This window comes from Myotis yumanensis, unplaced genomic scaffold (assembly GCF_028538775.1).
Source record: "Myotis yumanensis isolate MYYU_CA2020_CCGP unplaced genomic scaffold, mMyoYum1.0.hap1 SCAF_23, whole genome shotgun sequence".
NCBI lineage: Eukaryota > Metazoa > Chordata > Mammalia > Chiroptera > Vespertilionidae > Myotis > Myotis yumanensis.
In genome coordinates, this window is record NW_027223774.1 from 1471741 (window position 1) to 1487322 (window position 15582).

Here is a 15582-nt window from a genome sequence, read left to right on the forward strand (position 1 = left end):
TGCGGAGTGTAAGGTGACTTTGTATATACCCTCTGGTCCCAAGATTATGGCCAGAGGGATAGGAAGAAAAAAAGAAAGAATAGGGAGTGTAAAGGGACCCAATGAAAATAAGGTTTCTACACATCAAAGTGCTCAAATGTTGATGTTGTAGCTGTGATGTCACATACATATAATACAATTCCTAGGGTGAGCACTACAATACAGAGAGATATACTCAACCACATTCTCAAAATTAAAGTAACCACAGGAAGCCAACACAACAACAGGGAACAACAAGAAGGAAACAAAAACAAAATCATAAAATGGCAGACTTAAGCCCTAACGTATCAAAAATAATTTTAAATTTAAATGGTCTAGCCCTAACTGGTTTGGCTCAGTGGATAGAGCGTTGGCCTGCGGACTGAAAGGTCCCAGGTTTGATTCCGGTCAAGAGCATGTACCTTGGTTGCGGGCACATCCCCAGTGGGAGGTGTGCAGGAGGCAGCTGATCGATGTTTCTCTCTCATGGATGTTTCTAGCTCTCTATCCCTCTCCCTCCTCTCTGTAAAAAATCAATAAAATATATATTTTTAAAAATTTAAATGGTCTAAATATATCAATTTAAAACCAGAAATTAGTGAAGAGGATAAAAAGAAAGCATGACCCGAGTATATGCTATTCACAGAAACTTACTTTAAATGTGATGATATATAGATAAGGTTGAAAATGAAATTACGGAAAAATATAAACCATGCGAACATTAACCAAAAAATGCACCAGACACTATATTAATATCATTTAAAGTGTACTTCAAAGCAAATTTACAGGGCAAGAAGGGGTATTACGCAATGATGAAAGGGTCAATGGACCAAGATGACATAGCGATCCTAAATGTGTATGCATCAAACAACAAAGCTTTGAAATACATGAAGTAAAAACTGATAGAACTTAAAGGAGGAACAGACAATTCCACAATTACACTGCAGGACTTCAATACCCGCCTTTCAACTACTGAACTACTACATAGAAAGTGAGCAAGGATCTAGAAAATCTGAATAACATCATCAACCAACAGGACTGTGTAGACATTTAAAGAAACTCCAGCGAACAGTTGGAAACACATTTTCTTCAAGCAGCCGTACAGAAGATTCATCAAGATAGACTATATAATGGATAAAAGGAAAAAACCACAGCAAATTTAAACAGCCATGTCACACACACAATGAACGAGAAATCAACAAAAAGAGAGTGTGAGCCCGGCCGGTGTGGCTCAGTAGTTGAGTGTCAATCCATGAACCAAGAGGTTGCCAGTTTGATTCCCCATCAGGGAACATGCCTGGGTTGAGGGCTCGATCCCTAGTAGGGGGCGGGCAGGAGCAGCTACTTGATGATGTCTCTCATCGATGTTTCTATCTCTCTATCCCTCTCCCTTTCTCTCTCTCTAAAAATCAATAAAAACTTATTTTAGAAAAAGAGCATGAAATATGCCACACATTTAAAAAGTCAACAACATACTTTGTAAAATAATCCATGGTTTAGAGAAGAAGTCTTGAATGGAGAAATATTTAGAACTGAATGAAATGTAATTAAAATGTATTGAAACTTGTAAGATGAAGCTAAAACAGTGCATTGGGGGAAAATGATAGAATTTAATGCTTACAATAGAAAAATAATCTCAAGTTAATAACCTAAGCATCCACCTCAAGAAACTAGAGGAAAACACAACCAACGCAAGTAGAAAAAGGAATATACTAAAGATCAGGAAATCTGTGAAATTAGGAACAGAAAGGTAACAAGCAAACGCCGATATAAAGTGCTGGTTCTTTGAAATGATAAAAAAGTGATAAGTACTAAGAAGATTGACAAAATAAAGAGTTGACAGATTTCAATATCAGGAATAAAACAGGGTAATAAGCAAATTCTACTGCCAAAATAATAATAAAAGAGTACTTGAAGCAAATAAAAAATTTACATGAAGTAGAATAATCCCTAGAAAAGGACAATGAAAATTCATCCAATACGCAATAGATACTCTAAATAGTTCTATCCATATTAAATAAAATAAATACCTAATTAAAAAGCATCCAGAAGAATAACCTCCAGGACTAAACGATTCTCTGGAGAATGCTGCCAAACATTAAAAAAACAAGTAAAATCAATCCTACGCATTGTCTTCTAAACAACAGAGGAAGGAGCAGCTCTCAGCAAGGGCTGGGAGGCGGTACCACCTGCACACCAAAACCAGACACTGACAGTACAGAAAACCAAACAAGCAAAACCAAAGAACGGAAATAAGGAAAAGAACCTAAATATTGTTATCTTTTATGAAAATAGAGGAAATCTTCCTCAGTAAAAATATTAGCAGACTGAATACTGTAATACATAAAAATAATTAGACGCCATGACCAAGTAGGGCTCATTCCAAGGATAGAAAGCTGGTTCAATATTTAAAACAGCGGTGAGGAGTGGGGGGAGGGAGGAAAAGATGGGGTGGGTGGAAGTGGAAGAGGGTATAGGGTAAATGATGATGGGAAAAAAAGAAAAAATATTTAAAATATCATACCAACAGGCTACAGAAAAAAACAAACATGGTTATATCAAGTAAGAGAGAAAAAGTATTTGACAAAATTCAACACCCGTTCAAGATAACAAAAAAACCTCAACAAATTAGGAACATGGGACACCTTCTGAACTCGGTAAGAAGCCTCTATGAAGAAAACCTAAGACGAACATCAGACTTAATGATGAAAAACGGAGTGTTTTCCCTCTCATATGAGGGACCAACAAGAATATCTTTCTCACTACTTCTACTCAACATTATATTGGAAATCCTAGCTAGTGCAGTAAGACAGGAAAAAGAAGAGGTAATGCAGAGGAGAAGAAAAAATAAAAACTATCCCTATTTTTCTTTGTAGAAAAATCCCAAGCATTCTAACACATAAACGGTTACAGTTCAGAAAGTTTGCAGGATGCCAGAATAACATCCAAAAATGATTTGTATAATACCAAAGACTGATAAAAATTGGACAAGACCTGTTATTGACCTTTATAAAACAGTAAGGAGATACACAATGCTGCAATATAGAGACACACCATGTTAAATAACTGGAAGACTCAACGCAGTCAAGATGCCTGTTCCCAACAAATTGAGCCACCTGCCAATTTAACTCAATTTCTATCAAAACTTGATATTTTGGGGGTAAAAAAAAAATCAAGTATATCTAAAACTTTATATGGAAATTAAAGTAGGAGTGATAAATAAGTTTCAAATAAAAAAAATGTGGATAAAAGAATCACTTTACCCAATTAAAAAATTTACCATATAACTATAGCGATCAAGTCAACCAACAGTACAGGACCAAAAAATGTCCAAGTACTGGGTCTTTAAAACCACGAGAAGATTTGTTCTTTAAAAAGCAAAGCCTTACCCAGCGTTACCCGGTGCAATAAAATGTGACTGTCCATACGTGTACATCTCCCCTCAAAAAAAAAAGTATTTATGGTTCAAGCCTTCATATTTCTCACAAAAATTAATCTCCTTAAGAGTAGAGACAGCGGCCCGCTGGCGTGGCTGTTGGTTGAGCACTGCCCCCTACACTGAAAAACAGTGGGTCCAATTCCCAGTCAGGGCACATGCCTAGGCTGCAGGTTCGATCCCTGGTTGGGATGTGTCTGGCAGGCAACCGCTGGGGGTTTCTCCCCCCACCCCTCACTACAAGTAATGGGAACATGTCCTTGGGTAAGGATTTTTTTTTCTCTTCAAGAATAGACAATGTTTTAGAACAAGGATGTTCATTGAAAGTTTTCAGACCTGCCTTCAACTGTCTACTTTCTGGACAATGGACAGCAGTGAACATGTGTACAAGACACATACAGACCCTAGTCCTTCACCTCTCACACAACGCTCTCCTCCTGCCAACGAGACTAAGAAATCCATGATCAAGTGCCATAGGCGTGGCCGGAGTCTGAAGAAACTGGGGGTAGTTGCTTTTCTCTTCCGAGTCTCTCCCTTCTTTTTAAAGAAGAAATTCCTGAGATAACACTGCCGTGTAAACGAAGGAGAAAGAGTGGGAAGTTTTCTAAGTGCCTGATAACCACTGGGTCTCTCTCCTGAATAAACTCCCACACGTAGAATAAGGCTCCAGGCAGGGTCAGTTTCCAACATGACTCATGAGAAGAACACTGACATCTTGCAATGGGTTTTTCACAGGGAAGACAACCCTGAGGTTTCTCTTTGGTATGAATGAGTAGAGTCTGAGTACGGTGATTCTTCTGGCAAAACATTCTCCACAGTGTTTACATTCAAAAAGTCTTTCCCCAACAGGAGTTCTTGGAGGTTGACTGAGGATTGTCCACTGGCGAAGGGTCTTCCCACTTCTGTTACACCGACTGGGTTTCTCCCAGTGTGAACCCTTTGATGCTGGGTGAGGGATGAGCTACGACTGAAGGCCTTCCCGCACTCACTGCACTCATAGGGCTTCTCTCCGGTGTGGATGATGGAGTGTCGGATGAGGTTAGTGCTCCAGCAGAAGGTTTTCCCACACTCCATGCACTCATAGGGCTTCTCTCCACTGTGAATCCGCTGGTGCCTCGTGAGGCCTGACCTGCGGTTGAAGGCCTTCCCACACTCACTGCACTCATAGGGCTTCTCTCCAGTGTGGATGCTGAAGTGCCGAATGAGGTCGGCCCGATTGCTGAAGGCTTTGCCACATTCCTTGCATTCAAAAGGCTTTTCTCCAGTGTGGGCCCTCTTGTGCAGGATGAAAGTGGAGCAGTGGGTGAAGGCCTTGCCACACTCACCACACACGTACGGCTTCTCCCCGGTGTGGATCCGCTGGTGCCTCTTGAGGTACGACCTGTGGTTGAAGGCCTTCCCGCACTCGAGGCACTCAAAGGGCTTTTCCCCCGTGTGGATGACGTAGTGGTGGATGAGGGCCGCGCTCTCACAGAAGGTTTTCCCACACTCACTGCACTCATAGGGCTTCTCCCCAGTGTGAGTCTGCTGGTGCCACATGAGGTATGACCTGTGTTTGAAGACCTTCCCACACTCGAAGCACTCATAGGGGTTCTCGCCGCTGTGGATGATGTAGTGCCGAATGAAACCTGGCCTATCTCGGAAGGCTTTTCCACACTCTTTGCACACAAACGGCTTCTCTCCAGTGTGGCTCCTGTTATGGAGGACGAAAGTCGAGCGGTGGGTGAAGGCCTTTCCACATTCACTGCACTTATAGGGCTTCTCTCCACTGTGAATCCGCTGGTGTTGTGTCAGGTGTGACTTGCGGTTGAAGGCCTTCCCACACTCCATGCACTTATATGGCTTCTCCCCTGTGTGGACCATGTGGTGTTGAAGGAGGTAAGTGCTCTTACTAAAGGTTTTCCCACACTCTGTGCATTCATAGGGCTTCACTCCGGAGTGAATCCTCTCATGTCGAGCCAGGAGGCGTTTCTTGTTAAACACTTTCCCACATTCATTGCATTTGAAGATACTTTCGTCTTCCTGAGTCATGCGATCTTTACCTAATCTGCATGAGCCATGCTCCAGGAGAGCTCGCAGTGCAGGGGCTTGCTCCTGCACAGTCCTCGCATGCACACCCTCCGCTGTCCCCCAGCCGCCATGTTCAGAGCGGGATTTCCTAGGAAGCTTCTCCTTCTGCAGGTCTATCCCTGATTCCCACTGTCCCTCTCCCACTTCCAATGGCCCATTCTGATCTGTGGTTTGGTCCACCTGGAAGTCTTCTGGGGATTCAGCTCCTTGTGTTAGCTGCTCCAGAAGTGAGGCTCTCTCAGACAAGGCAAGGTCACATGTAGTGGGTTCTGTAATTCTAGCTTTTCCCTTCTCACCTGAAAGAAATCCAATGCACAACAGGGCCTGTTAGTAATGCCAACATAAACACACACACACACACACACACACAAATTCCCCACCATTTCAGTGATTTAAAAAAAGGTGAAAGTAGTGCTTTCTGTGTCTGCTTGTTTTACCTCTGGATACGAGGACTGCAATTTTTTTCTTTCCTAGTCCCTGGACTATGGACACCTTGAATGGGAGACAAAGGGAAGGAGCTGGGTTACAGGGCGGAGTGATGAGAAGAAACAGTCAACTCCAGAGAGGATATTTACGCAAACAGGTAACTCACTTGGGCCCCTATATAGTTTATGCCGAAGAGATGACTCAGGGCAAGGCCTAGCCATGCTAGAAAGACTAACCATATGCTTAGAGGGTTGGGACACTGAGCTATATGATAACAAGTGGGCTTCTGGAAAAAGAGGGGGGCAGGAGACTGTGTCATGTAGGTAATTAGTCAATCAACGGTGCATGTGAAATAAGTCAGTAAAATTCTGGACCCTGAAGCCAGGTGAAACCCTAGGTTGGAAATACTTCATGCATGTATCATCAACACAACACTAGGGAGTTTAACGAGTCCCTGAGGAAACGCATGTTTGGAATCCCTCCAAAAACTCTGAAAAACACTTTGATGTAGACCTACTAGACCAGTGGTTCTCAACCTTCCTAATGCTGCGACCCTTTAATACAGTTCCTCATGTTGTGGTGACCCCCAATTTCACTGTTACAAATTAAACATAATTAAAGCATTGTGATTAATCACAAAAACAATATGTAATTATATATGTGTTTTCCGATGGTCTTAGGCGACTCCTGTGAAAGGGTCGTTCGACCCCCAAAGGGATCGTGACCCACAGGTTGAGAACCGCTGTTCTAGACAAAGACTTTTAAGAATCATCTTGTCTGAACGTACCCTATCTTGTCTGATCTCAGAAGCTAAGCAGGGTCGGGCCTGGTTAGTACTTGGATGGGAAATCACCTGGGAATACCAGCTGCTTTAGTCTTAAAATAATAATAATAAATAAGATAAATAAAATATTTAAGAGACCACCTTAAAGAAGTTCAAAGAACTGAAGGAAGATATGGAGAAAATAAAGAAAATTATGTCTAAACAAAATGGAAATATCAATAAAGAGCTAGAAAACCTAAAATAAACAAAAAAACGAATTTCTGAAACACAATACTACCAACAACTGTACACCAACAAAATGGATAACCTAAGTGACATGGACAAATTCCGAAAAACACAAAACCTACCAAGACCTATTCATGGAAAAATAGAACATCTGAATAAACCTATAATAATTAAGGAGATTGGATTTACTAATCAAATATCTCCCAACAAAGTAAAACAATGGACCTGGTAACTTTACTGGTGAATTCTACCAAACATTTCTAAAGAACTAATACCAATCCTTCTCAAACTCGTCTAAGCTCATTCTCAGACTATCAGTATCATGATAATAAAGCTAAAGCACTAGAAGAAAACAAAACTGCAGACAAAACAATCTCTCATGAAAACTGATGCAAAAATCCTCAACTAGAGAGCGGCAAACTAAAATGCAGTAGCATATGTAATGGACCATACACTATGACCACGCGGGGTTTATTCCTGAAATGCAAGGATGGTTTGATGCATGACAATTGATCAGTGTGACACACATTAACAAAATGGGGGGGGGGGGGGGAGGAAGGCAACATGATTATCTCAATTGATGCAATAAATACTACCAATAGCTTGCTTTTCGTGAGCCACTATGTCTCAGACGCTGTGCTAAGCAGTTTTATGCATTAATGCATTACATGATTACACCCCCAAACAGCCCAATGACAAAAACACCATTTTTACTAGCATCTTCCTGGGACGGACCGAGTGTAGCAGACTACACCCAACAAATGTTCGGCGACTCAGACTGGACACAGCCTCACCACAACTCCCAGCCCCACACCCAGGTGTCCAAACGCCTAGTTCGCCTCAATGGGATGTGAGGGGAACTGGTGTTTGTGGGAGGGGGTGTGACATCCTCCCTTCCTCTCTCCAGTCTCCTCTGCCAGCTCGAGGATGTCAAGACAGCCTGACAGTCACACACTGATGACAGGACCCACACGGGTCCCTGAAAACCATGTGGCACAGAGCTCCCTGCTGACCCCACGTGAGTGAGAAAAAGCTACCATATGCTGGGCAACGAGATGCTGGAGCAGCTACTTTTAACTTATACAAAGACACAAGAAGATCGTGCAACTCACTACAGCCACAGAGCTGGCAATCAGCAAGCCAGACTCTGAGCCCCAGACAGATCTTAGCTCTTACACCTCTGTCCTCCATGACATCAGAGGACCCACAGGTCAAAGGGCTCCATGGCTTGCCCTGGCCAGTGTGACTCAGTGGGTTGGGTGTCATCCCATGCACTGAAAGGTTACTGGTTTGACTCCCTGTCAAACACAGCTGTGGTGAGGCTGAGTGTCCAGTCTGGGTTGCTTGATCTCCGGTAGGGAGCATGCAGTTATTCTGCTCTCACATCTCACAACAATGTTTCCCTCTCTTCCCCTCTCTCTAAAAAAATCAATAAAAAAATATTTTGGGAAAAGGGCTCCATGGCTTCCAAACCACCAGATAGGCCACAGGAAGCTTCCCAGTCAGCGGTCTCCTCAAGGTCTCCCAGTGGCAGGGCCTCCGTTTGCCGGGCCTCAGCTCCTACCTGGAAAGGCGCCTCGGGAGAGAACTGTCTTCACCATCCACAGCTCCCGCCCCGGCTCCAGCTGGCAGATCAGCTGCGGTCTGGGAACAGGGCACCCTGTTCATGGAGAAGGAAAGAGGACATGAGGACTTAAAAAAAAAAAAAAAAATTTTTTTTTTACACTATTGAAGACATAAGGGTATTTGTGAAAGGAAATAAAATCTCTCAATCTAGTCTGGGACAAGACCTCAGACGGAAGCTGCTTCCATCCACACAAAGTGCTGACGTATGACCTGAAACCAAAGACAGGCCATACTGACATGGAGTTTCTATTCCTAATACTAAGTCAAAAACTAATATAGAGTGTAATCGTACTCAGAGGACTGTGTCAGCAACTTAAAAGCATCATTTCGTTTCAAAATCAAAATGAACTTCTGGAGAAAACAACTGACATACCTAAAATATTTACTCCTTTCAGTCAAAACAAGGTATGTGTCTTCCTTGATCTGTCTTTTCCCCCCATTTTTAAACATGTATTGATTTTAGAGAAAAAGGGGGGTGCGGGAGAAGGAGACAGAGACAGAAAAAGAGAGAGAGAACACTGATTTGTTGTTCCACTTACGTGTACATTCATTGGCTGATTCTCGTACGTGCCCTGCCCAGGATCAAAGCCACGACCTGGGCGTATTAGACAACACTCTAACCAACTGAGCTACCTGGCCAGGATCTAGGTCTTTTTCTTTTTAGATCCACAGACAAGATGAAGATTCCACCTCAGGATTTCCTCAGAGCATCACCAGCAAGTACACACTGTGACCAGCCCCATGTTATAGATGAGGAAGCCAAGGCTCAAGCAGGTAACATGATGTGCCCAAGAGGACAGAGTGGTGGGTGGCGGAGCCAACGTGGAAGGCCTGGTCTAGCCTTGTCTGCTGTCTTGGCTGTTTCCCCACCCCGGCCCCAGAGGCGCTGAGTCCAGACACGAGGGTACGAGAGTCCTGAGAGTCACAGCGACAGCAGAGCAGCAGGGGTCCTCAGTGCCGACCTGGTCACAGCAGGCATTGTTCTGAGCCTTTCCCCAAGTCGCCCATGTGCCCTGCCGCACTACTGAGAAGCAGCTGTCACATTAACCCATTTTCCCAATAACGCACTACGGCACAGAGAGGTTCAGTAACTTGCCCAAGGCCACACAGCTTTCCAGGAGCAGAGTTGGATTAAACATCAAGATTCTGGCACTAGACACTTGTCCCCCAAACACTCCACTCAACAATAACCAGCAAACACCCTTGTGGGGCCAGCAGCCCGAGGCTGGTCTTGTCCACGGCAGGATGTACAGCATCCCTGGGCTCTGCCCACCAGATGCCACTACCACCCACACCCAGCTGTGACCATCAAAGTGGCCACCGATACTGGGGAACTGGATGAAAGAAGGTGAAGTGAATAAGCAAAAAAAACCTACATATATATATGACACACACACATAGTGTGATGGGCGAACAACCGTGTGGTGACAGCTAGAGGGAAAGTGGGATGGGATAGATGGAGATGAGGGGGGGGAGACAGTTTATTGATTTTTAGAGAGAGAGGAAGGGAGAGGGAGAGAAAGAGAAACATCGTTGTGAGAGCATAGCATTCAATTGGCGGCCTCTATGGGGGATGCAGCCCACAACGCGGGCCTGTGCCCTGACTGGGAATCCAACCAGCAACCTTTCGGTGCATGGGGATGACACCCAATCAGACGAGCCACACCAGCCGCTCCTGAGGCCTTCGAGACCAGCCAGGCCCGGAGGCAGACGTGGATAAGGAAGCGGCGGGCCCCCCACCGAGAGGTCAGGCTCACCCAGAGACGCCAGGAGCCGGCAGTTCTCCAGCATCACCTCCTGGTACAGGGTCCTCTGGGCCACATCCAGCTGCCCCCACTCCTCCTGGGAGAAGGTCACGGCCACATCCTCGAAGGTCACAGACACCTGGGAAGTAAACAGAGGTCACAGTGACAGCCTTGGGGCTCCTGATGGGATCAGCGAGCATCTGCGTCGTGGTCCAGAGCACCACCCACCTGCTGGGTCCTGCCAGGTGCCTGCCCCATCATGTATCCCCACAACCCCTAATTACCGCTGACATTCAATATTCTTTGACATTAGTTACATCATGTGCTAAAGTGACTAAAAGTCCCCAGCTCCTTTTTATCTATAGTGAATAAATACATCGGGCTATAAAAACCACTGTCCAGAAATACGGAAATACAAGGACAAACATTTGCAGTCAGGTGTCTGCTTGTCAACAGCCACAACAATTCACAAAGGGGTAAAATGAAAGATCCCAGAACCACGTGACAAGTCCCCTGCTCTCAAGTCATCCTTTCAACAGTGGCTCCTGACAGCGCTGTGCTGAGCAGGCCCACTCGTTAAATACCAATAACCCAGCCACTCCACTCTCAGATGCACAGCACCACTACTGCAGATGATTTAAATGCTCCCAGATCTTCAGACTTTCCTAAAATCTCTCAAACAAGCAGCAGCTGGCATCAGTGTGCCCCAAACCTATCAATAAAAGGCCCAAGACCCAGCACTAGTACTAGCCTGCCTTGCTTCACAGCTGGGCCTCACCTGGGCACCTCCAAGCCCAATACAAATAGCAGCCATCTGCAGATCTCTCTGTCTCTCTTGCCAGGCAGCCCCAGGCAGTGGCAGACTCTGCACCTCCCGGGAGGCCCCAGAGCCAGTGCACCCGGTGGACAGCTTCAGACCACATCAGATTACAACTCTACACATCCACAAGCAACACACTCAAGGGGTAGACTCAGTGAGCATCAAAGCCCCACTGAAATGAGTCCTGCTCCATAGGGTGCCTCCTGCACTGCAGTTCTTCCATTATAGTCACAGCTGGTCCTCACAGCCAACTGGCCTGAAGGTCAATTCCTCCCAGTGACGCCAACAGCAAACAAGGCTCAACTACAAGACTACACACAGCCCACAAAGGGTGCACCTAGAGTGTCCGTCTGAGGTGACTGGGGAGGCTAAACCACTGGGCCCTACAGGACACCTACGACACAAGGCCACATTACCAATTCCGGAGATATAGCAGCTCTACCTAATATATAGAAACAAATATAGGGAAGCAGCCAAAATGTGGAGACAAAGAAAATGTTACAAATGAAAGAACAGAAGAAATCACCAGAAAAAAGAAATAAATGAAATGGAAGCAAGTAGACTACTGGATACAGAGTTCACAACAATTCTTATAATGTTGCGCAAAGATCTTAATGAGAGCTTCAAGGGGCTTAATGAGACTTTCAAGGATCTTAGTCAGAATTTCAAAGTCATGAAAAAGGACCAGTCAGGAATGAAGTATACACTAACTGAAATAAAGAATAATTTACAGGGATTTAACAGTAGAGTAGAGGATTCCGAGAATCAAATAAACGATTTGGAATATGAGGAAGCAAAAAACATTCAATCAGAAGAGCAAAAAAAAATCTAAAAAATATGAAGATAGTGTAAGAGCCTCTGGGACACCTTCAAGTGTACCAACATTCACATTATGGGCGTGCCAGGAGAAGAGAGAGCAAGATATTGAAAACCTATAAGAAATAATGACAGAAAACTTCCCCTACCTGGTGAAAGAAATAGACTTACAAATCCAGGAAGCACAGAGAGTCCCAAACAACAGGAACACAAAGAGGACCACACCAAGTCACATCATAATTAAAATGCCAAGGGTTAAAGACAAAGAGAGAATCTTAAAAGCACCAAGAGAAAAACAGTTAGTTACCTACGAGGGAGCACCCATACGACTGTCAACTGATTTCTCAACAGGAACTTTGCAGGCCAGAAGGGAGTGACAAGAAATATTCTAAGAGATGAATAGCAAAGACCTGCAACCATGATTACTCTACCCAGCAAAGCTCCCATTTAGAATTGAAGGTCAGATAAAGAGCTTCCCAGACAAGAAAAAGCCAAAGGAGTTCTTCACCACCACAACAGTATTACATGAAATGTTGAAGGGTATTCTTTAAGAAGAGGAAGAAGAAAAATAAAGGTAAAAAAAATGTGAACAATAGAACGACACAGTACATACATATCTACCAATAATTGAATCTAAAAATAAAAATAAATGAAAAAGGAATAATGAACAAAATAAAGTGATGAATAAAATAGAACGGGAGGCATGGAAACATGGAATAGACGAATAGACTAACGAATCTCAGAGGGAAGGGTGTGGGGGGAGAGTAACCAAAGATCTTATATGCATTACCTATGGCCACAGACAATAAGGTGTTGAAGGCCTGGGAATGGGTGGAAAGGGGGGTACATCTGTAATATTCTCGACAATAAAGATATATATATATATATATATATATATACATATATATACATGTACATGCTCCCAGACATTGGTCCATGGTTTTTCACCTACACCTTCAGTGCTCACCTCTCTGCTTTCAAACTTCATCTCTCTGAGTTTTCTAGTTTTTTAAAATATATTTTTTTTATTTCAAAGAGGAAAGGAGGAGAGAGAGAGAAGAAACATCAACGATGAAAGAATCACTGATCAGCTGCCTCTTGCACGCCCCCTACTGGGGATCTAGCCTGCAACCCAGGCATGTGCCCTTGACTGGGAATCCAACTGATGACCTTTTGGTTCGTGGGTTGACGCTCAACCGCTAGCCGCACCCAGCTGGGCTCTGTGAGTTTTCTTGACTTAATATTTCAATTAAACACTCAGCAATTCCTCGTAAATGAATTGGTCCATATTTAGGAGCCCTGCAGTATCACTCATTTCTGGGCGGGATACTCACGTCATGTGCAAATTTTGGGCAGGTAGGTAAGTGTAGAAAAACCAGCTAGGGTCTCCATGTTTTCTACCAGATGATACATGTTTAAATAATACCAACTCCTGGCCCTGGCCGGGTAGCTCAGCTGGTTAGAGCATCCTCTGGACACACCAAGGCTGCAGGTTCCCTCCCATGCAGGGCACATGCAGGCATTAACCAATGAATGCAGAAATGAGTGGAACAATAAATTGTTTTGTTGTGTTTTTCTTTTTTTCATCGTGCTCTCGCTCTCCCTTCCCCTTAAAAAAAAAATCAATCAATAAAAATATCCTATATTATAAAACTCTAATATGCAAATCGATCAAATGGCGGAATGACCAGTCGCTATGACATGCACTGACCACCAGGGGGCAGACGCTCAATGTAGGAGCTGCTCCCTGGTGGTCAGTGTGCTCCCACAGGTGGTGCACTGCTCAGCCATAGGCAGGCTCATGGCTGGAGAGCACCTCCCCTGCAGAGCTAAGGAACCCTAGCGGGGAGTGGGCCTAAGCAGGCAGTTGGACATACCCCAAGGGCTCCCAGACTGCAAGAGGCCACAGGCTGGGCTGAGGGGACCTACCCCTCCCCACCCCCGCCCCACCAGTGCACGAATATTGTGCACCAGGCCTCTAGTATGTGTATGTGTGTGTGTGTGTGTGTGTGTGTATTTATTTATATATAGGCTCTCTGACATGCAATTACACAGCATTCTGTATAACTGGTAAGGGTGCAACAGTGTACACAGCTTTCTCTAGCTGGTTAAGCTGGAAGTGGGTAAAAATTTGAAACAGGGTCCCGCCGGCCTGGCTCAGCAGCTAACCATCGACCTATGAACCAGGAGGCCAGGGTTCGATTCCCCATCAGGGCAAGTGCCCAGACTGCAGGCTCCATCACAGCCGACCAATGATTCTCTCTCATAACTGACAGTTCCATCTCAATCTCTCCCTCTTTTCTTCTCAGAAATCAATAAAAATATGTTTTTAAAGTATATTTTATTGATTTTTTACAGAGAGGAAGGGAGAGGGATAGAGAGCTAGAAAGATCAATCGCAGCTGCCTCCTGCACACCCCCCACTGGGACGGCAACCAAGGTACATGCCCTTGACCCGAATTGAACCTGGGACCCTTCAGTCCGCAGGCGGACGCTCTATCCATTGACCAACACCGGTGAGAACAATAAAAATAGGTTTAAAAATGAGGAAAAGGAGTGGTTATTTATCAGGTCCTGGCCACTTGGGGCCGCAGGGACCGCAATTACTGGTTAGCACCCCCCCCCCCCCCCCAGCCCCGCCCGTCACTGCAGATGGGAGCGGCCGGCCCCTGCGTTGCGCATGCGCTGTGGGGGGTGGTCTCCCGGGCAGGCGGCTGTCCGCTGAGGGGCTGGGGGGTCACCTCTGCGTTTCCGCCTCCGCCCCTCGGGGTGTTCGGCCTCTCAAGTCCTGACAGCGGAGAGAACGCGACAAGCCAGCCCCCCCTTTAAACCAACCACAAGGACAAAGCGGGGCCCCACGACTGACGTGGCCGCCGCCGCGCCCGGGAGCCCCTCTCCGACCCGCGGCTGAACCGCGGTCCGCTCACCTGCGCCTGGTCCCCCGGCGCCGCCATCGCGGGACCCCGCGGCGGGAGCCAGGCCCGGACGGGCGGCGGCCGAGGCGGGGCCCGCGGGCTCAGGCGGCCGCCCCCTTCCCCCTGCCCGCGGGGCGACCCGGGCCGGCGGCCGCCCTCCCCGCTCCAAGGCCGCGTCTTCGCCTCCGTTCCGCTCATGTTCCCAGAGCCGCCCGGGAAGCGGCCACACACGGCAACGGCTTCACCACAGCTGGCAGCTGGCGTGGACGGCACCGTCGCGCGCAAATGACGCAGGGCTCTGAGAGACCGGAAGTAACGCCCCCAACAGCGGGAACGCCCCTGCCCTGACGCGCAGTTTTCTGGGTAATGTAGTTTTTCCTCTGCAAACTGGCTGCAGTGCTGCAGGGCAGGGCAGTGCTGCTGGAGCTGGTGGTCCCCCGGGTGTTTTTTTCTTTTTCTTTGTGAGCGTGTTTTCTGATTTTTATTTTATTTTTTAATATATTTTTATTGATTTCAGAGAGGAAGGGAGAAAGATAAAAACATCAATGATGAGAGAGAATCATGGATTGGCTGCCTCCTGCACCCCCTACTGGGATGGAGCCCTCAACCAGGGAATGTGCCTTGACTGGAATCGGACCCGGGACCCTTCAGTCTGCAGGTCGATGCTCTATCCACTGAGCGAAACCAGCTAGAGCTTTCATT

The 15582-nt window shown here is 45.8% G+C and overlaps 1 protein-coding gene across 1 annotated transcript; it reads right to left on the reverse strand.

Annotated features, from left to right (window-relative positions):
• Positions 1–508: 508 nt before the first annotated feature.
• On the reverse strand, positions 509–15113 carry ZNF805 (zinc finger protein 805). Its single transcript, XM_070401676.1, has 4 exons — positions 14893–15113; positions 10343–10469; positions 8524–8619; positions 509–5820 (listed from the first exon to the last, which is right to left on the reverse strand). The coding sequence occupies exons 1-4, from the start codon at positions 15076–15078 to the stop codon at positions 4184–4186; spliced, it is 2046 nt and encodes a 681-aa protein (XP_070257777.1). The 5' UTR covers positions 15079–15113; the 3' UTR covers positions 509–4183.
• Positions 15114–15582: the final 469 nt, after the last annotated feature.